The 22,647-nt window shown below is 31.5% G+C and overlaps 1 protein-coding gene across 1 annotated transcript; it reads right to left on the reverse strand.

Moving 5' to 3' along the window:
• Positions 1 to 8,437: 8,437 nt before the first annotated feature.
• Positions 8,438 to 22,291, reverse strand: LOC145326389 (uncharacterized). The gene is made up of 23 exons (XM_080169723.1): positions 22,097 to 22,291; positions 21,658 to 21,783; positions 21,056 to 21,162; positions 19,959 to 20,067; positions 19,258 to 19,434; positions 18,866 to 18,954; positions 18,277 to 18,475; positions 17,866 to 17,929; positions 17,303 to 17,374; positions 16,680 to 16,919; positions 16,023 to 16,174; positions 15,063 to 15,139; positions 14,493 to 14,625; positions 13,914 to 13,992; positions 13,445 to 13,553; positions 12,820 to 12,855; positions 12,357 to 12,432; positions 11,857 to 11,948; positions 11,268 to 11,372; positions 10,706 to 10,916; positions 9,658 to 9,797; positions 9,240 to 9,331; positions 8,438 to 8,620 (listed from the first exon to the last, which is right to left on the reverse strand). Exons 1-23 carry the CDS (start codon positions 22,207 to 22,209, stop codon positions 8,510 to 8,512), a joined length of 2,709 nt encoding a protein of 902 aa, XP_080025849.1. The 5' UTR covers positions 22,210 to 22,291; the 3' UTR covers positions 8,438 to 8,509.
• Between the last annotated feature and the right edge of the window lie 356 nt (positions 22,292 to 22,647).

The following is a 22,647-nucleotide window of genomic DNA, read 5'->3' on the forward strand; positions in this document are numbered from 1 at the left end:
ATGCTTTTCAGGAAATATTTGTCATGATCAAATAAAGATATTATACTGTGAAATAGTATTATAGACAGCTTTCCGCGAAAATTAAAATGAAAAATTATTAGATTAAAACCAGTTTACTTTGTTAGACCAAGAGGGACCAAAGTCTCGGGCTAACAACACTGGTATTAAGTTTCTGACTTTTATTTTCATGCTTGTTTGAAAGTGTCTGAAATACGATGCTATACATGATTTTTCAGTATTTATAAGAACCGGTACTAATTCTTTGGATATTAATCGATTTCCAAGCCATACTGGAAAATATATTTTTAATAATGATATTTAGTTTTAATTGATCATTTTAAATTAGGATTTTTTCAATGTGGTTTATGTGGTTGGATTTTCCCTACCGTTTCTTAGAGGCTAGGAGCGAATACATCAGTGGTTTGAGGCAATAAATAAAGATAGAAGAAGCGACTCAAAGTAAATACAAATGACATCAACAGGTTCCATAACCAATCTTACAACAATATTTATTTACATTTACTCAAGAATAAAGGTTGGTATAGTAGCTCTATTAGAAATCATGTTAAGAAATCATTAACTGTTTATAATCTAATAAGCTAAGTAAGACCTTAACAAATATGACAACATCATGGGTTTGAAATTTTCCTTTGGGTCGGGGTGTGGAGGGTTGTTTGAAATTGTAAGATTTAGGTTGTCATACCAATCCCATGTAGCACTAAAGTTTATTAGTCAAGCCACATTTAGTAAAATCTTGGATGTTTTGGCTCAAAGAAGTAGATGCTATTCCCCCCAAGTTTTACAAGAATTTTCGGGTAAAGTCCCTTTCGCAACATCGCACCTTATGGGGCGATTCTTCGTATTACTATTTTCACAGTAGCTTTTCTCCTATTTCTAGCCCCTGCGGGGGGCTCTAACCCTGCGGGGCCAATTACCTAACCCCGTGGGTCAATCACCTAACCCAATATAACCTAACCTAACCTAAAATTTTAAAATACGACGAATCGCCCCTTATGGGGCGATGTTACGAAAGAGACTATTTCCGATTTTTCATATCTTTAATATGTACCTTAAAAAGTTGATACATTTTCACTAATAGGATCTTTTTTTTCATTTCTCATGAGCAATCATCTCATACACTTTTAGGTATAATTAATAGTTATTTATCGCATTATATTATAGATAGCTTACCGTGGTTTAAAAAACATTTTATCACCCCTGAGGGCCGAAGGCAAGGGCTAACAAAACTGTTCTTAATTTTATGATTTTTATTTTAATATTGTTGAAAATTGTCTGCCATACGTTACTATACATGATTCAGTATGGCTGATAACCGGTTCTAATCCAGCGGTTTTTGAGATGGAAAATACATTACAGGTTTTGACAGCTCATATTAATATTTTTTCATACTAACCCTAACCCTGAACACCACACCTATCCATTGATTAAAGTGCATGTTTGAATAAATTTCAAGGATCTTCAGGGACTAGAACATAATGATAAACAAAATTGCCCCTTTTCTGTGTATTATAATTATTTGTTAAAAAGTTTAAACACTGTAATAACGGTACCCAAACTTTTAAGCCAGCAAATGAGAGTGCGTATTACTAAACTATTAGCGCTATAATAATTTACAGGTAATTTTTGCATACCCCCTTTCCTAGTGTATACCAATTTTTGACAGCGCAGATACTCTACGTACAAACTCCTTTATGAGTCCATACCTTTCATATTGTACAATTAAAATTATCCACTGAAAGAACTTAAAATCAAATTGTTAACTTGGACTTCAATGTTTCCTGACTTGTTATAGTTATACCTTAAGATTCTTGTAACATGATAAATTCAAATTGCTGCGCTACTTTTCAACACAACCATTGTTGTTATAATTTCAAAATATTCTCTCATCACATTGATCAATTCAAATATTCAGTAATAAATGGAATGGAAAATTTACTAAAAACGGAAAATCTTGAGAAATGTTACCGTTAGCTACTTTTTAAACTAATCAGCCGTTAAAACCGGAAATAAGTCTTCAGCTTTAGCCAAAAATGCACCAAATGCGATTTACTCTAATGTTTTGAATCAAATACTTGAAAGCAGCATTTTTTGTGCAGTAGGTTTTAAAAATCCTATGACCACAATCTACAAATGAAATAGCCTAAAACCATCCCGGAAAATATGTGAAGTTTCCCTAAAATGGAGAACACAATCGTTTATCATTTAAGATACTACTTTATATTATACTAGCGGCTACGCCCCCTAGAAGCCTCTAGTGGCACTTATATGTTTTTTTTTATATTAAATATGTCTATGTTGCGTTTGACGTTTATGTTTTGTTGAACTCTCTTTGTGGAATCGAGAAATTTTGATTTTTTGTGATTCTCTTGGGAGGGTGGTGGTACCCTCCCCCAAGATAGTTATAAACCTTACCGGGACCTATGAAAATCTACCTTGTTATGGAGAACCCGATCGGTTCAGCGGTTAGCGAGATCCTTCGGTACAAACAAACACACAAACAGACATCATATTACTTAAATATAAGAATGATAACATTGATTTTTACTTTACCATTACCTATGGTCTGTATAATATAGTTAAATTCAAATATACATTAAATCCAAATAACACCAAGAATATTCAAATCTTGAAAGCAAATGAAAAATTCAAATATTAGGAATCTAATTATTCTAAATTTTCAGTATTTAACCCTATTCCGGTGGGGGGTTTTCTCGTTGTAGGGGAGTTATATAGCCCCCCCCCCCTCCCTCTGCTATATTAGACACTAAAAGATATATCAACAATAACTAAAATGCAAAGTTGGTCAAAATTATGAATCATAAGAAAAATTGAAGTAATTTTTGGATTAAAAAAAATATTCCTCAAAAGTTGTTTACTCGTGACTGTAATGTATAACTTTATAACTGTAACTTTCCCGATTATATATAGATATAATATAAACCTTAGGAGGGAAAGGTCTTATTAGCCCCACCCCCACTCAAAATTATCAAAATAGGGTTTAAATTAATCTTTTTAATTGAAATTAACCAGAATGACAAAATCGTATATATTTTTACTTTTATTGAAGACAATAAAAGTCGTCTTACAATGACTCCAAATTTTAAAATTTAACAATAAAACTTTTTCTATAGGATAGATACTTGATCGAATAGAAAGTTGCATACTTACAAAGCATTCCCGATATAAAGCTTTCATAAAAATCAAGGGATAAAATTGAACAAGGAAAGGTTCCGTGATTTTTAAATGTAAAAATTTTAAAAGCTATAAAGCAGATGAAAAACAAAAAATTGTATAATTTTTAGTGTTCTAAAATATACATGAATATGATGACAGAGAATATTGACATAGACGTCCACGGGGAGGGAGAGAGGTTAAGGGATATTTATACCCCTCAAAATTTTAAAATTACATTAGATTGACCCCCTAAAAACTTTGAAACAACTCCTTTCCCCCATCTAATAAATCTTGACGTCCTTGAAGATACTTTTTATAGTTTGCAAGATAGTATTAAAAATGCGCGCGATTCGCGCAAAAAATTTTTTTTGTTAGAGATTTTCTATTTTGGGGGGGGTAAATTTTAAATGGGGGGGGGGTAAAAAGAAAAAAAATTACTACTTAAGAACAGGTTAGGTTAGGTTAAATTGGGTAATAGGTTCCCCGCAGAATTGGGCACAGGGAAAAAACTACCCTATCCTTATTTTCAATTTATTTTAAAAATAGTGGATGGTCGAGGTTTAGTGCTCGTCAGGCATTTTGAGGGAAAGCACCGGACAACCTTGCACCGGGTCCAAGATGGTCAATAGCAATCCCGATATCCCTGGTTGTGTATGGGAAATAAATTTACACAATCCCGATATTCCTGATCGTGTATGGGAAATAAATTTACACAATCCCGATATTCCTGATTGTGTATGGGAAATAAATTTACACAATCCCGATATTCCTGATTGTGTATGGGAAATAAATTTACACAATCCCGATATTCCTGATTGTGTATGGGAAATAAATTTACAACTCTCCCGTTACTTATATCTTTCATAATTCTTCTTCTTAGTAGCTAAGCTACTTAACACTTTCGAATGTCTGTATGTCTGTTTATTATACGCTTGCTTTGTAGATACAGTATGGGGGATAGGTTTTGTTGTTCTAGCTTAAAGAAAGGGTCATCATTTCAATATTCTATTGACTAATATGCAACTACTCTATAACATATTTTGTCTATCCATCCTTTTTAAAGATTTTGTCGGCTGCAGTTTGAGATAGTTGGGCGTATTTGCTATGAAAATAGATATGTACTCTATAACTGATATGTTATGTTTGTGAACTTTTTATCTAAAGTAACTATATGTTGTTTATTATTTTCTCGGCTGATATTCAAGATAGATTTTTTCAAAGCATGTTATGGCGGCAATGAGTTTCATACTAGGAAATTTAGTTTTCTCGAATATTTTAAAATAAAGTCCTTCGAAATGTTTTGTAAAAAATCCATTGAACGATTCACATCTACTTAGTTAGCCTGTTTTTAATACTTAATGTTAAAATTTTAATTTATAAGTTTTGGTACTACTTCTGGATATTGGGTTCCTTGTTACACTTTGATGTTTGTTTCATGAGACAGTAAACAGTACAAACAATGGAGGGATTGCCAACCGACAAGCTTTTAGTATAGTAGTTTCGGTGCCAGAAACCCTGTAGGCCGAAAATGTTTTAAGAGTACAACTAACTAATAGATTCTACTTTTAGATTTTAGATTTCCTTTTTACATTTCAGAACATTAATAGATCTTTCTAGAAATGTTTGTAATAATATTAAAAAACTCAGGTTCAATAAATCTAGATAAAAAAAACAGGAATTTTTATCATAAAGGCATAAAAAATGTAATAAAGTGTTCTTTAAAAATTAAACTTCTTAATAGAATTACGGACATGATACCATATTTTTAATGATTTCAATGGGATGATGTTTAAAAAATTTATGAAGTATCTTATAAATCAATTTTCCACAAGATTATAAAGATTCAATTGTAGGCAATACTTTGATAATTATTTAAATGATTTTGCATCTGAAAATCCCTTTATTCTTCCTACCATTGTTGATCAAATGTACAAAATATTCATATGTAGGATAAATATATTTTATTTTATTTTATAAACGTTTTGATAATCAAATTTATTATTGATATCAAAGCTACTCTATTCAATTAAAGATATTTGTCTGTATGTCTATCCATCATATATCAGGGAAAAACTTATTTACTCGGTTGCTGTTCATTCTGATTTTATGTAATGTTCATGATGGGATCACCTAATGTTTTACGCTACTTATGGAAATGATTGTCTTGTCAAGTCACAGTTGATAGAAAAGCCATAACTTAAATTGCATTTTAAATATGAAATCCTAGCTTTTTCCCTAAAAAAGCCTAGTAGAGCACAGAAACCCCTTTCTTTATTTAATACAACGAAATTTTCATAAATGCAGTTTATTGTAATTTATTGTGATAAAATTGAAACCACAGATACTAAGTGAGTAGTTCCATAAAATCAAAGGATCCAGATATTATCCACAATTTGACCAACAAAGCATTATTGGATCAAGTCAGTCGTTCTTTTCATGGCAAAGCATTTCTACAATTGAGTAGAACAGACCATTGTAACAATTAAAATATTTGCTTTGAAATTAAAATAATAAAAGAAAAGAAAATAGTTATCAAAATTAGTTAGTACATTTACAATTTTCATAGACATAAGACATCCCAACGTACCTGTCTATAGTGCCCTAGCAAAATGGGGATAGATGTCACTTTTTTTTGGTCTACCTATTCTATTGGCGCCAGGAAATACCCTATACCCCATCTCTTTTCTAGGGGGTTTCTTTCCCCTTTCCCTCTAATATGACGTCAATAGAATAGGTAGGCCAAAAGCGGTAATATCTTTCCCTATTTTCCTAGGGCACTAAACACAGCTACCATCCCAACTTTTAATGATTTCTGATTGAAAACAATCAAAAAGAATTTAACATAATCGTCCATGCAATATACAATTTTTCCTTTTTGAAACTAGATATTATGACAGAGTTGGAAGTTGAATTTTAAATGTATGTCTGGCTGCTACTTTCTGTAAGATAGGTACCATTAACTTCAAAGATTCTTTATAAAAGTAACAAAGTTGTGCAGATACTCATCAGTAATGATTAAGTTACTCTCATTCACATACATGTAAATCATAAGGACATATTCCCCCCATTTTTGGGTGGGAGGTGGGAGGGGGGAATTATGCCTTTACCAAATACCCATCTCTTTGCAAGAATCCAACCTACGAAAGTTACTAAATGTATGTTTATTAGAATGTTCAATAAGATATTGAGAACAACCATTTATTTAACAAAGCCTTAGGTTGATGTACGGAAAAAATTAGAGCGAGACATTTTTATTGCAATTTCTACAAAGATTTAAATAATTTTTAAAAATAGCTGTTGAAGGATTAAGAACTGATATTTACAAACAAAACGTCAATTGTCAGGTCCTTAATTTTTTAATAAGAAATTTTTACTTGAAAATTTTTACAACTTTCCTTAACTTAACTTTTGTCTTTTACTTTAAAATTGAATTGGCAAGTTCGGATTGAATTTACTGAGTAAAATTGCATTTAAAAGTTAGGGAGAAAGGTGAGAGAAATTCTTCAACTTTTGTGTCAACAACAAACAGAAAGAATATGGATAAATATTATGAATAGTAAACAGGCAAAGTCAAAAATGAAAGTTTTCTTCAGGGCTCGGCAGCCACGCTTAAGCCTAAAATTTAAACTAGCATGTGTCAAAAAAAAGATTCCGAAAAAAATGGATTAGATTGTCGGTTTAGGAACAGGTTTAGACATCCAACTTAATTTTAAAGTCATAATATTACGATTTTACTGAGGCTTACACGTGGCTGCCGAGACCTGGTTTCATTTATGACTGATTGTTGTACCTGCAACCATTAGGACTTCTATTTATAATCATATGTTTCGACCATTCTAAATAAAATAAAAAAGGTCATATTATTATGTCGACATGTCGTCTATCTAGTAACATTTCATTCGATGGCTTTAAATTGGTTGAGGAAATGCGGATGTTTTCTTCTTGAAAAAAATATTAAATTAGCATTCCTAAGATCTAAATGGACATACATACACAACACACACAATGTATATTTTGTTTTTATGATTTATCAATGATCACGAGACTTTGAAATAATCAACGTTTAAAGATAAGACCTTATAGTGAACAAAAGGAATTTCAAGAAAATGGAAAACCAAATAAAAAATGTAAAAAGTCAGTCATTTTTTAGTAGCGAAAATACTCTATAATTTGAAATGTCCGTATGTCTTAGTTTGGGGGAAACGTAATTTTCTTGGCTCCTATAAAAAATAAAAGGCTTAAATTTTTTGACAACAATTAACTATAAAACATCAATGGCAGTAGGGCCGCTTTTTAGCAGATTTTAGGCTTTTTTTCACATTTTTCTCCATATCTTCAATGTTTATGGTCCGATTTCCAAAAATTTTTCTGTTATAGATATCAAAATTAAATTTCCTGTTGTTTAAAGAAAACAACTATGGCGGTCAGACTACCTTTAAGCAGGTTTTAGGTTATTTTTGTATTTTTCACATTTCTCTCCATACCTTTGGTGTTTATGGTCCGATTTCCAAAATTTTTCAGTTATAGATATCAAGATTAAATTTCCTGTCGTTTCAAGAAAATATCAATGGCGGTCAGGCTGCCTTTTTGCAGGTTTTTGGCTATTTTTATATTTTTAACATTTTTCCTCATATCTTTGGTGTTTATGGTCCGATTATTAAATTTTTTGTATTTAATAATATCAAAATTAAATTTCCCGTTGTTTTGAGCATCCAGCATGTAACTTACTTTGACCGTCAGTCTGTTAGTCATAGTACTGAAATATAAATATTAAGAAATTAAAAACAAATGTTGAAAAGGTTTCGTGATTTTTTTTTCATAATGTACAATACATGCTTTTGACAACTAATTTTTAAATTCTTATACATATTTTTTGTGCTTCGCTACTTATGAATGTTGTCATCCTTGTTTCTTGTCTGTTTTGAAACTGAATTTATACAAATTCATCCCTTTCAAAGGAATACATTTCAAATAGTTTTACTTTATTTGCACATTCTCCTTTTTCAACTACTTTTAAGTAACCCATCCACTCTACACTTCAAAGTGTTCATTAGTCAGGCATTGGTGGTGCTTTCCCTCAAAGTGCCTTCAAAGCATAGAAAGGAAAAAAGGACCCTCTTATTTTTAAAATAATCTAAACTTAACACAAATAAATTAACTGTCCATCTGTATTAACAGCCGAGTAAATCCTGTGAAACACAAATTGAGTTATAGAGTAGCTTCACTGCTATAAAAGCAACCATGAAATCAAATGTGTATTTAAAGAAAACAAGATTAACACAATTTTACACGAAAAAAAATATTTATTACAAATTTAAACAATTTTAAGTTGAAACAAATTTCCCCTATTGTCTAGGGCTACCAGACAGTCTTGCAAAACCTCAACACAAACAAATTCAAATCCATGACCGCTGAATTCTCCAACCTAAAAAAAGTAAAATTTATCTGATATTCAAAGATTATTTTAGTTTGTTTATCTGTAATGCTTTCTATGTTTTCTCTTTCATTGTTCTATCATCTGAAATACTCAAATATCTTAAAGAATCAGACAAAGTACATTCTCAATGATAAAAAAAATTACCCCTTTTGTAGAATAAACATATTTGTTGAGAACTTTGAACACTACTAGTTTAAAACCAACCAATCAAAATAAAATAAAATATCCATAGTTTTAGAGCTAACGAATAAGATAATGTTGTTATATGTACAATTTAAGGTAATTTATCCTCCCTGTAAATACTAAAGTAACCCAACGAATAAGAAAACATTATTATTATAAAATCTTTGGGGACTAGTGAAATAAACAGCCCAATGTCCCCTCATTGCAACATATTACTAAAAAACGACTCAGGCTAATTCTAAGCTTTTAAGAGTTATATTCAACTTTCTTGACATTAAAAGGATAACACATCAACTGCTCAAGGGTAACAGCCCCGGGAAAAAAACAGTACACCCCACTGTATTTTATGTTTTTCACTCTATAATTTAAATTGAAGACTGAAGGGGGAAGGGGGGGGGGGGCAAATTTTTTCTGTTAGAAATACCTTATTCTTTCTTCCATCTAATATTGTTAGTTTCTTGGTATCACCATATTCAATGCACAAACCATCTTTTGTCAAACAATGATCATAGCCTTCTAAAATAGTTGTTTTCATTATTTTTGAGTTTATGAAACAATAATTTTTTTGCATGTCTGTCTTTCTTAATGTCTGCTTACAAAAACAGACCGCTAGACCGATATGCTTCTCCTTCACAGAGAAGGTTTACAACTATTTTAGGGGAGAGTACTTCACTTTCCCAAAAGAAGTCACCCATGGAGAAAATACTTCACAAGTTCACACCCTACAATACTTTTTAAAACTAAAAATGTAAAAATGAGGATTGACCCCACTTTCTTCCCTCCAGCGCCTTAGAGGCATCTAAGGACATACCCGCTAATGTTATAAAAAGACTAATACTTACTTTGTGATGAATTTTTTCCATTTTCAATATTCCGAGGACTATTTTTGTCCATCTCATTGGGTTGGCCATCTTTAGAAAACAGTGCTTCGATTCCATCCATCTCTTTGTACTGATTGTTAAATATTTTGTAATACAAACACTCCTGGTCATATAGGTATAAATAGGATATTTGATAGAAACTTACAAGTAGCTAGTTATAACTTATCATTAAAAAAAATTAAATAATGAAGGGGGAGTTTATTTTTTTTTCCTCTGGTTAACCACTGCAAATATTTTCTTTCTAACCCGGCGGGGCTACCAAATAATTTAACATGAAATAATAAACCCAGTAATAAACAGTAAATAAGGGGGTTATTTTAGATTTATCTTTAAAAATAGGGGGGGGGGGGGGGTTATCAGTAATCAAACAGAAACTTTGTGTGATACCTTCGGATATTTTCTAAAAGCCTATTTTATTTGTTGGTCTGTCAGTAATGCTTAAATCAAACAATCCTTGCAAGATTAGAAAATTAAGGGTTTAAATAAGTAAAGGTAGTTTATGTGTATAATCCCTCATTCACCTCATTTACCCTTTTAAAGGTAAATGAAAAGAAAGAGCAATTGATGATCAGTGATCTACACTCCTTAAATCACGTGGTATCATACACAAAATTTTGGAAGGTTATAGGAGGAAATTTCTTATGGCTCTCACGATACCTATTTACAAAAACTTATTGGGAATAGTCCCTTTCGAAACATCGCCCCATTAGGGGCGATTCGTCGTATTTTTAAAATGGCTTTTTATAGGTTATTTTAGGTTAGGTTAGGTTTTATATGGTTACGTGATTGCCCCACAGGGTTAGGTAATTGGCCCCGCAGGGTTAGAGCCCCCCTCAGGGGCTAGAAATAGGAGAAAAGCTACTGTGAAAACACGAAGAATCGCCCCATAAGGTGCGATGTTACTAAAGGGACTATAACCAACTTATTTTTGTTAACACCCTTCATGTATTACCAAATCATTGCATTTTTTATAAAGCAGTATTTTATTCAATTATCTATATTTATACTTTCCTTTAGATCAATTAGGAACTCCAAATCTTTAGAATGGGTGACAGCCTTCACTTTCAAAATGGTGGTGTTTTCATTATCCTGTGACCAACTGATTATTTTCAGAACATTCTCCTCAGACTTCAAATTGATGGTTTGTTGTAATTTGTATGTGAATTGTTCCAATATGTAAATTTTTGTTGTTGAGATTATGACAATTTTTGTTTCCTCTCCTGAAAACAGATTACAAAATAATGTTTACTAACTTTACTCAATAGGTCATAGCTTTTTTGGGCAGTTTTCTGATCCTCTACAAAGAAAGTTTAAAGGGGAAACATAATGTGGTGATTTGTACTAAAGACTTTTTAGAATACAAAAAATGTTTGGTATTGGTCAAAAAAAATTTCTTCTCACTTCTTTTGGAAAAGAGTTTAATAAAAAATATAGATCAAATATGCATGTTCAATAGGAAAAGAGGCAAATTATCGTTATAAAAGCTGAGAAAATGAGTATAAAAGAGGCTAAAAAGTAGTCAATAAGCGGCCAACTGCTCAATTTTCTAAACATATAGCAAAAAACTTTACCTTTACAAAGAAAACATCCAATATAATCATCTTCAACAGGCAAACATTCAATTTTTACATCAAAATTTAAATTGTTTTCACTGACATTGTATTGCAGTATTTTTCCTAAACAAAAAGGAATAGTTTTTTTACTTTAACCTTTTTATCGAGGGTTGTGTGTGATGATTAAATTATGCTAGGGGGGATTAATAATTAAAAATGTTAAGAAGGAAAAAGTATCAGAAATCTATCCAAAATCAGTATTATGAATGCATTGGGATAATAATTTATATTTCAGCTGCTTTTTTACATAGAACATAGAATATGTTTTAAAATATATAATGTAATAGCAGTGGATAACAAAAATAATAATAGTTATTTATCGCGTCGTATTATATTCAGCGGATATTGAAATAAAAAATATATGATTAAAACCAGTTTTATTAACCCTGAGAGGCCGAAGGCCCGTGCTAACAAAACTGGTATTGATTATATTTTAATATGCCCTAAAATTGTCTGTGATACGATGCTATACATGCTTTTCAGTATGGTTGAGAACCGGTTCCAATCCAGCGGATATTGATCGGTTTCTAAGCCAAAAGTATTTTACCTGACCCTGTGAGAACCATCAAATATTCTTTCTCCATGCTTTTATCTAGATAACTAAACATGTCTACTCCAGGTTCTAATAATTCTGGGTCTCTGAGAATCAAACTTTGTTTATTGCTTACCAGGGACGGAAGAGACAATTATAGTAAGATCAATTTATAACCCTTCATATCTCAAAAATCAAATTATATTAGCCTTATGAGGAAAGATCAATTATCGATCATTTTCTTATCGCTAAAAAAGAATAGAAACTCGAGTTATTTTGTTAATTTAGTTTAGTATAGATTATGATTACTACAACTAGGAGTTTGTAGGGGGTGAACACCTTGGTGGATTTTGCTAAGGGGCTAGACACACCACCCTTCTACACACTTCTGATTGGCAACCTTTCTTAGTGGAACTAAACATTTAATTGAAGTAATTAAATAAATCAAAAATATAAAAATCGCGCAACCTATAATTTTGCCTCTAAAGTTTCTTTAAGCAAAAAATAACAAATTCCTTGGTACTAAGTTGTTGTTAACAACTTTGATAGTTCCATCCTTGGCCCCTGATAGTCTTCCAGGTCCAACTTTTCCTGAAAGTCATAGTTCTTACTTATAAAAAGGAAAATACGGGGGAGTAAAATCACCCTACCAAGAGAAATTGCCCCTAAGAAAAAAATACACCCCCTAAAGTTTTCTATTAAAACTAAAATTGGAGTTTCGACTTCCTCCTTCCTCCCCCCCCTTCCCTTCCCCTTGTATTCCATTTACTTGGCCTAGTTAATTATAATTATATTTTAGATATGTGAAACAAGTTAGGTGACAATATGTGTATTGTGTATTACATAAAAAGTTGAGCTTTGAAAAGAATTAAAGATATTATTTACAAGATGAAAAATGTGATCCGAACTTAAGGTTTTAAACCCCCATCTCCCACCTCTCTCCACTTCTTGGTTTATACTAAGAGAACTAAGACTAGCCTGTATTTAGTAAAGCTGTTGCAGTGCTTGTGTGTCCTAAACAAAATACAATTAAAATTTTAATGAAAAATGTCTATTTTTTTCCTTTAACATTTAATTTGTGTGTCTTGTTCTATATTTACAAGTTTGAATGAAGATAATCTTAATACGTACTTTATCTACAACTTGTTACTGCACCCCTAGCAACTAGGGGCTTTTTTCCAAGAGAAAGAGATCGGAAGAAAATAGATAAAAAAAAAGCATACAATTACTTAAATCTAAAAATAAAACAGCCTAAAACCAACCCAGAACACAGTAATAGTGTCTGACTGATTATGACGTAACAAAAAAAAATTAGCCAATGAGAGGCCACTATAAATTTTACCATTGGTCAATAACGGCCTCTCATTGGCTTTTTTCTTTTTGTTACGTCATAATCAGTCAGACACTATTACTGTGTTCACCAACCCAGAACTAATGTGAAGATTCCCTAAAGTGCAGATCGATATTTTAAGCTACAGTAAAAAAAATCTTACTACTTTTTATAATAGGATAAATGAAATCACCCCTTCTGTCCTTTTCTATTTCACTGCAAAATTTTGGTTCATAAACTTATTTGAATTACATCTATCCAAATTTGTATTACCTAGATAGTTATCCACAACTCCCGCCATTTTAGGATTAAACAGCTGAACATATTCAGCTCCCCCAATGAACAGCTGATCACCGTATAGCCATGCATTACAATTATTTCTCCTGCATGTACATAGTGTTCATTTCAGGAATAAGGTATAACCAACAAGGGAAAATCTAAAATAATATTTGGGTGGCAGATAAAATGGTCGTCTTTACTACGATTTGTTGCCCCACCTAAATCACTAAACCGAATAATTTCTCAACTTAATTCAGTTGTTGGTTACAGCTGATGTGATAAGCATTTTTTGCTTTTACAAAGCAGTCTTCTCTAGTCTGATTTTCTATAATGTAACTGTATTGCCGTTTACTGTTCCTTCTTGACAAAGTTTATTGTAATTGCTGCGCTAATCATGGATAATATTATCAGTGTTATTTCTATTTTATTAATAATTTTATTAATTGTCTTGAATGAGCATCTCCCTGTAAACATTTAACATTTCTCCTTTGATTGACCAAGTACAAATAGTTCCACAGCTCTGCACTAATGCTATTAGATCACTAAATAAAAATAATTTTCGTTAATTTAGACATGTTAGAATTGTATTATCGATTTCAAACTTGTATAATTGTTCTATAAAAAAATATTTTTGGAATACAGATTTATAGGTCAACAAATTACAATATTATAAGCGAAGCATCATTTAAGTCTTAAAAATGTAAGTATGTCCTTTAAACAGTATCCTGTGTTAAACAGTTTTGCAACAATTTTGTCAAAACTTACACATTTATATTTTGCTTATTCAATGCTGACACTCTACAAGGATTTATGTTCGTTTGTCCTACCGTTTCAGAGCTTCGCTTTCATGGCTGTTATCATCCCTGTTTTCTCAAAGAATTCGAACCAAGCCAAATTTATGTATCTTCAACCCCCACCATTTTCTGACTAAACCCCAACATGGACGAACCTATACCAAAAATCTCTTAAATTGTAGGATCTATCTGTACATAAATACAAAATTGTAGCTACTTTAGTACTAAAAATGTAATGATTTGTTCACCTTTCATAATCAGCATGCGCATATTTAATACCATTGCCATTGATGTTGAAAGTTTTCCAGTCCAACTTCCAGCAACGTTGGGTGGATGTTGTGTCTCTAGTTTCTCCACGGACAATATTTCCATTTTCATATACTAAAAGTAAAACATTAATCCTATTTCCAGTATGGGTTCGAAACCGATTTATATCCGCTGGATTAGAACCGATTCTCTGCCATAAAAAAAAATAAAATATAGCATTGTATTTTTTAGGGTTTTTCTGAAGACCAAATTATCTTATCTGAGTTTGATCAAAAACTTTGGGTACTTTTATTGAATTTTGATTGGCTGGTTCCAAAGAAAATAATGTCCAAACTTTTTAACTATAACTACAGAAGAGGTATTTGTTTATTATGATTGGGGATTTATAAAAATTATTGTCCATTGTCTCATCCAGTAAGATCCCTGACTATATATCAAAGTGATTATGGCTGAAAGAATGTCTACATTCTATTTTTGTAAATGATATGTATGTTGCCAATATGCCATGATAATAAAAATTGCCGGGGCTGACAGTAGTAAATATTTGTTACCTATAAATATAGCACAATTATGACTAATATTTTTAGGAATCATTCTTATAACTCTTGTATCTTGGGTGTCAAAAACTCTAAAGTAATGAGATGTATGTTATTACTCGGGCTTCACTGCGTCATACCAGAAACGCTGTAAATATTAGTGACTGCTACTGTATCTTGCGCATGATATCAATAGTAAGAGTAGGGGAACCCCTTGGCGCGTTGACAGGTCCAATTCCCCATAACGCAGATTTGTTAAGTACAGATAACAATTTGGCTCAAGTATAAAGTCTCTCTTAAAAGGCCAGTTACCACCCCCACCCTGGGCCCCATTCCATAATTTAAAAATAAACTGAAAATAATGGTGTTGGGGTAATATTTTCTCCTATGGCTAACCCTGCCGAGTCTAAACCTTTGCGGCTACCCAGTACTATATATAACCTAACCTACCCTAACATAATGTAGAAAACACCATAAACTAGTGCAACTATTTTTATCCTTGGCTGCTCGATCTGTCGTTGCAGTGTCATGTAACATGTTAGTAATATTATCTTACTGTTGATTAGACTATATAAGATGGAAAGAATTTTAATGTTAGAAAATTTGAAATCTGCATCAAATTTTAAGGATTTTGTACAAAATTCGTTTTTTTTTATAATTCTTTGTTTAATAGCGCAAATGCAGTTTTAGGTAATTAACTCTGACATCTGTGATTGGAGAGCTTTAGTGTCATACATAATCCAATCAATCAGAGCGCAGGTGGTTTTCAATCCACCAATCACAGAAGTCAAAATTAATTAACTTAAATTGTATTTGCGCTTTTAAATAAAGAATTATACAAAAGACGAATTTTATAAAAAAAAAAATCCTTAAAATTTGATGCGGATTTCAAATCTACCTCTAACATTAAAATTATTTCCATCTTATATAATCTACTGTTGATATACCAAATAGAAAAATTACATCTCAATATTCCTTGGAATTTTTTTGACAGATTCTCTGAGGGCGTCAAACTGGTACAACTCTCCATTATCTGCCAGTAAAAGATACATTTGGTTGTCAGGTATTTCAGTTACGCTCACCAGATGGTCTATCTCCTTGTTTAACTTCTGTATTGGATGTATTGCCTACAAATAATAATAAGGACGTAAATATTGGTTACAAATATATCAAAAGTTAACATATTAATATAGCTCAATGTGTTTAATTTTCTTTTTTTTTATATTATTTTTGAATAACATTAATAGCTGATTCAATCAAATGAATCAACGGACAAAAAATATAATGGAAAAAAAAATGATTTTTGGCATTGATAATCTTTACAATCTTTTCTTTATAAACCGATAAGGAAATAAAAGTCCGTATATAAGACTGACATACAAAATTCGTTATAGAGTAGACTTGCTACTAAAAAATTAAGCGAGAAAAAAATAATGTGTATCTAACTTGAATATGAAAAATAGACTTTTAATATTTGCCTGTTTTTTTTCCTTTAGAAGACAATTGAGAAATAAAACTTTTTAAAAATATATATTGGCCTGTAAAAAGATGTTAGGTAATTTGATAAAGTAGCTTGGGGTTGAGAAGGATCAACAGTTTTACTAAGTACTAAAAAGTACTAAAAAAGATTACCTCTGGAAGAATTAATTTAGAATCAACATCAATGTTCTCCACATTTTCAAGATTAAAGAACCAAATAGAATTATGAGTTGCAACAAGAACAAGCCTATGTCCATGGCCAGCCAACACACTTGTATAAATTATAATCTCATCATCTAGATCCATATCAGCTAGGTGTTGAATCTTTCCATTATATGCTACTCTCAACACGGTAAGCTTGGTTAAGTAGCTTATCAAAATTAGCTCTTGAACCTAAAATTATATATACTTAATTTCCTATGTAAATATTTAGCTTTTTATGATGTTCATCAATTCTCCATTTTAAAACTTGTCTTGTAATTACAAAAAAATGTTTTTAAGCCCAACCTATACATAGAAATACGATACAGCCGCCAACTTCGAAGGGTAAATAAAATCCTGTTCAAACAATAACATAGCATCTATGTATTAGCATTTGCACCACGTTATCGTTGACTTTGGGTACTTTGCATTGATTGAATTTTGTTTCTTGGATTTGTTTATCCCCTTTGGAATGTATATTAATGTATCCGTCCTCTGTTTTGAATGAATGAAAATTCCTCAATAAACACCGAACTCATTATAATCGACGACAAAGCTGCGTTTTTCCAACCTACCTGATATCCGGTGTGACTCCAGTCCAGCCTGGTAAGTGAGCAGCTGAAATGCTGAATCATTGACACAGGTTCCTTTAACCACAGAATAGTAAATAATAAGAAAATTACGAAGTTCTTTATTTTTTCCGACCAATAAATGTATAGATGTATGATTTAGACAACTACCTGGTCAAGTGAAAGACCCTTTTCGTCTGCTAGCAAATTATTTTCTGTTCTTTTATAGGGACACTGTTGTGTTTATATTTCCGACTCTATTAGCTGATTTTAAAGAACTAATATAATATCGAAACAGGGTCCAGGGTGGGCAAAGTTACATATTGCGCATGCTCCCTCTATTAAAACTTTACTTGTCTTATATTAATGGCTTACCCTTTCTTTGGTGAGAGAAAAATTGCATAGAAAAATAAATATCCTTTCTAAATCGCTTTCTTTTACTCATTTTAAAATTAACAAAATAAGTGGCGGGGAATTCCCATAGTTTAAAATAAGATCTTAAAAAAAAACATAGAATTGATGTATTTAATTTATCCATAATACACATTTTATTATTCATTATTATATGCCTTGTAAGCTTGCCATCCATTAACGTCCTGTCGGCCTTCCAGTTGGTTGTAGACATGAACAGTACCTGTTCAGAGCAGATACTATTTATGTTTAAATTTAAATATAAAATTTTTATAAAACAAATTTTGTAATACTACATCTGTTTGGTTCACCAAAAACAAATTTGACTGTCTATCTGTACATAAAATGTATAGAGATACACTATTTTCTCAGCTGCTTTTAGATATAGACATCTTGATTTTTCCGATTTTTTTAATGATTTCTATTACCAAAGATGATATAAAATATAGCTTTCTAAGCCTGAACATAGATAATGCTAAGAGCTAATTGAATGAATAAATATAATTTATTTGAACTGTTAATTCTGCTGAATATTTTATTAATATATGTTAAAAACTAAAGGTATCTTTCCTGAATCAAATCCCACAAAAACCATCTGACCACTAATACCAACATCGCAATCATCTACATGGTCCCCTGACAGTGTCAGGATGTAGGACACAAATTGAGTGCCGTAAAGTTTTTGACAACAATCTGGATCGTACATGTCTGATAATTTTTGTGATACAGCCACGTTGGATGGATTTACTGGGTCAGCCAGCCTTTTTCCTACATGAGTAAATTTTTGTGTAAAAAACATCAGTTCAATATAAATCAGTAACTTTTAATCTTAGATACAGTTTCAACCTTTGCATTTTGTAGGGGGGGGAGGGAGGGGGGGGGGAGTGATAGAGATACGTTACCCTGAGCAGAATCAATATAAAGTTTCCCTGAAAATGGCAGACCAATTAGTCAGGCGGTATTCGAAAGAGACCTTCATACAAACATCCAGCTACTTTAAAAATTGAAATATTTCTTTCTTGACTTTTAATAAGAGGATATTAATTTTATTAAATATTAGATCTTATAGAATTTCATTAAAGAAATTAACTTTTTAATATTTTTATGAGCAATTTTACAGGTAAAACATTGTAGTTTCAAAAATGCTTTATTTTTTACCTGAAAGATAGTCCAACTTTTTAACAATGCCATTTTCTAGCCCAACATCCAGCATTTCATTTTCTTCATCAAAATCAAGGCAAGTGATTCTAGAGAGAAGTTTAATATAAGAAGAATAAATTAACATAGATAAAATTTCATCTTAGTTCTTCTTTACCTTAAATTATTTGTTTAACTGGGATGGTGACATAAACCCATTTGATTTTAATACCTTTGTGTTAGATTCCAAAGTATGCATGATAACACGTTACCAGGAATCTTTATCAGTGATAGCACAATTGAGATTAAAAACTAAATACTTTTACTATTCATAGCATTTATCTTGTGTAACAGTATATTAGTTGTTTCAATTTTTACAAAACGTCTGATTGATGGCCAAAGAAAGTTATTACCTGGACCCAAAATTAACAGATGAAAGGTTAGCACTTCTCTTACTATCATACACATTAACATCCCCTCTCAGGCACCCAAATGCCAGGAGGTCAGCATTGGCTGACAGCGCCAACATCTGGATACTTTGGGTGCTGTGAATGATGGCTTTCTGGTGCTTCGAGTCAAGATCAAAGATTCTACAAAAGTTTAGGGAAAATTAAATAATTAGATTGTTTACCCTTATATAAGATTAACATGATGTCTATGTGTCTGTCTGTAGATTACGAGCTTAGTAATCGCTGGACCGACATGGTTCTCCTTTAGAGTGAAATTTCTGAGGACCAGAGAATTTTTTTAACTAGGCTCTAAATCTCAGCATTCGCACATGGAAAACTGTTAAATTTATGTTGGATCATGGAGAGAGAAATAATAAAGTTTAAAATGAGCATAGTATGGCAAGTTAGCAGGACGCTTCGGGAAGCAAGTATTTCTGGTGCTAGGTATAACTGTCAATGGCATTTCTAAGGTCAAAAAGAGGCAAACGTAAATGTGATTCAATATTGTTAAGCATTTTTAAAGAATACACATGGATTTACCTAGATTTTAAATGGCTCCTGTGGCCGCCAGAATTAATGGATAAAGAAAAAGAAGTTGCAAATTTGTGTCATTTGAAATTTCAGAAATAAAATTTACTTTATCTTTAACACAATCATCATCCTACCTGACAGTTTTATCCCATGATCCGATGATAACATAATTTTTGCTGGGGTGTAACAAAGCTGTGTTTATAGGAACTTGGTCTCGTGATATACTGCTTAGATTCAGTAAACCTATAAATAATCAACATTGCATGGTCTCAATGTTAAAAATTATCACAATGACACCATAAATTTGTTTTGTAGTTTAAAGTACAGCTAAGATGCTCTAGATGCTTTAAGTGAGACAAACAGCCATATTGTCGCCCTAATACTTCATTTATAGACAAACAAAATAGAACGACTTCAAATTACATCCTAAAAATCACAAACAGTGATAGGTAGAGAGGTCGTAGGAAAAAATTATAAGATACAATTAAAAATTTTATGAAAGGATTAAAAAATACATTAAAGGGAATAGTAGCTTTCGCAATATTCCGAGAGCAATCTTATGCGCTTATTAAGTCTAACTGTTCTTGATGTTGACCAAACTCATAACATAATTAAACGCATATTTAAAAACAGTTTGATCTAATAAGCGTATTTGACTTGGAATTGTACTCAAAACTTTACAGAATTTTGTGAAAGCTACTATTTCCTTATTAAAAATATTTCATTTTAAAAGAATTGGAGTAAACAAAGAATTGTTCACTTTGATCTTTACTAAAAGGATTAGTTTAAAAATATTATTGTTTTGTTTTTCTCAATAATTTTATCTTCTTTATCCGATTGATGATTAAACAGTGTTTGAACACACGTACAATATTATTCAAAAGGTGAATTCAAGTGATGTTTGATTTTTGTATTAATACGTTAAAATCTCTACAGTTTTATTACTAGATCAATCAGATTTAGCTTCTTAGGGAAGCTTTATAATTGTCTTTAGATAAAAGTTTTACATTAAAAAAATGTCATGTCTAAAAGAATTAAGATAGAATGTTCTTAAAAACAAAACCCAAAAATATATTCAAACAAAATATGGATAAAAAATTTCAAATTAAATTATATTTGCAATAAATTGTATTCTAATCGATAAATTAGCAACTGTGCTACATAGACATAATAACAAAAATAATATAAACTAATTCTTTATTGAGACCGTCAATACAGAAAATGTTATTACCATTGTTCCAAGTGTGGATAAAGCCATCCCATCCAACAGAGACAATATTGTGATTAGAAGCACAGACAGCTGTTCCCTTGCTGTAGTGGGCTTGGATACATTTCAACCTATAATATAATAAAATTGATAGCCACATATTGTCATATTAAAAGAGATAGTTTTTATTATGGTTTATAACACAGATGGTTTAATATTTGCTTTAGTTTAGATTAGTAAATATACAAGAAATTTAGAGTCCTAATAATATGGTGAGGTTTATTATTAAAAAGGATTTGGTAATTTAACTCACTTATCCCTGTCACAAATTATTCAACAATGTCTTATTCTCTTCGTTGACAAGGGTAGTTTCATATCAGAAAAAAAATATTCTATGGTTTTCAACAAATTATGCCTTTTAAAACCAGTTTTCTAAAGTGCAAATAGCTTCCAAACATTTTACTGCACTGTTTCAGTACAAATATTAATAGAATCAGAATTGAAAGGTTTATAAAAAAATGTGAAAAAATTAATAAATTTATGAAAGGGGTAAGTGGGTTGAATTAGCCATTACTTTTTATTTATGAAATAAAACACAAAGTATAATAATGATAAAAATAAATTACCTAATTTTAGTTTGCAGGTTCCATGATGAGAGTTTACCATCTGCAGAAATGGAAAGTAAGGTTGAACTTCCAGCTACAGCCAGGCCGGTTATCTCACTGTTCTGTCCAATAAAGGATATTCCTTCCCTAAATATAATTACATAAGGAAGTGTGTCTTTACTACCAAATAAAGTAGGAATGGAAAGATTACATTCTTTTCTAACTTCTTCTAAGAAGGTGGTTCCATTATCACTAAAAGAAATGAGGGCCCTAACCCTAACCCACTCCATCTTTGGGTGAAGCATCTCGCTGTAAGTAATAGAAAGATCTGGGGTCGCAAGTTGCAGCCATCCATTTAAAATGAAAAATTTTTTAACGTTTTTTTCAACAACCCACTGCTACTAAGCTACTATCAAATTTGAGGCTTTCAGCGTTTGTTTTTAGTAAAGTAATAACTAACCTAAAAGTTTCAGTGTTGAAGACAGAAATGAGACCATCATTGAAGCCAACAAAAAGAATATCCTTCTGGATAAGCATAGCAGTAGGATATTTGTCATCCTTCTTGGTAATCATTGTTCCTTGGTCGCCAGTTTCCGGTCGGTTTACCCATTGCACGAGTTTGCCAGTGTCTGTGCAGATAAAGAACAATGTTGTATTTAGTTTTCATCTTTTCAAAACATATAGGGGACCTGTATTTGTTTTCTACTGAATGACTCTCACCAGAAAGTCCTACGGGTGCTTTCCTTCGAAGTGATTTGTCAACAAAATGCAAATATAAAACGGGGTAGTTAATTATTATCATAGGTTAGGTTATGATAGACCGGCAGGGATAGGTTGCCTTAAGTCTATGTTCTGCAGGGGTTAGGCATAAAGAAAACTTTTTTATGTATTTAAGGGAAATCACATTTTTTTATAGGGGGTTAAAATTGTATTATAAGTTGCGAGTATTTTCTACAGGCTAATTGTTACGTTAGCTCAGCAACCTCCAATCTCTTATTGTCGTAATTATCC

The sequence above is a fragment of the Acartia tonsa genome, chromosome 8 (genome assembly GCF_053477335.1).
Source record: "Acartia tonsa isolate MP-2025a chromosome 8, ASM5347733v1, whole genome shotgun sequence".
Classification (NCBI taxonomy): domain Eukaryota; kingdom Metazoa; phylum Arthropoda; class Copepoda; order Calanoida; family Acartiidae; genus Acartia; species Acartia tonsa.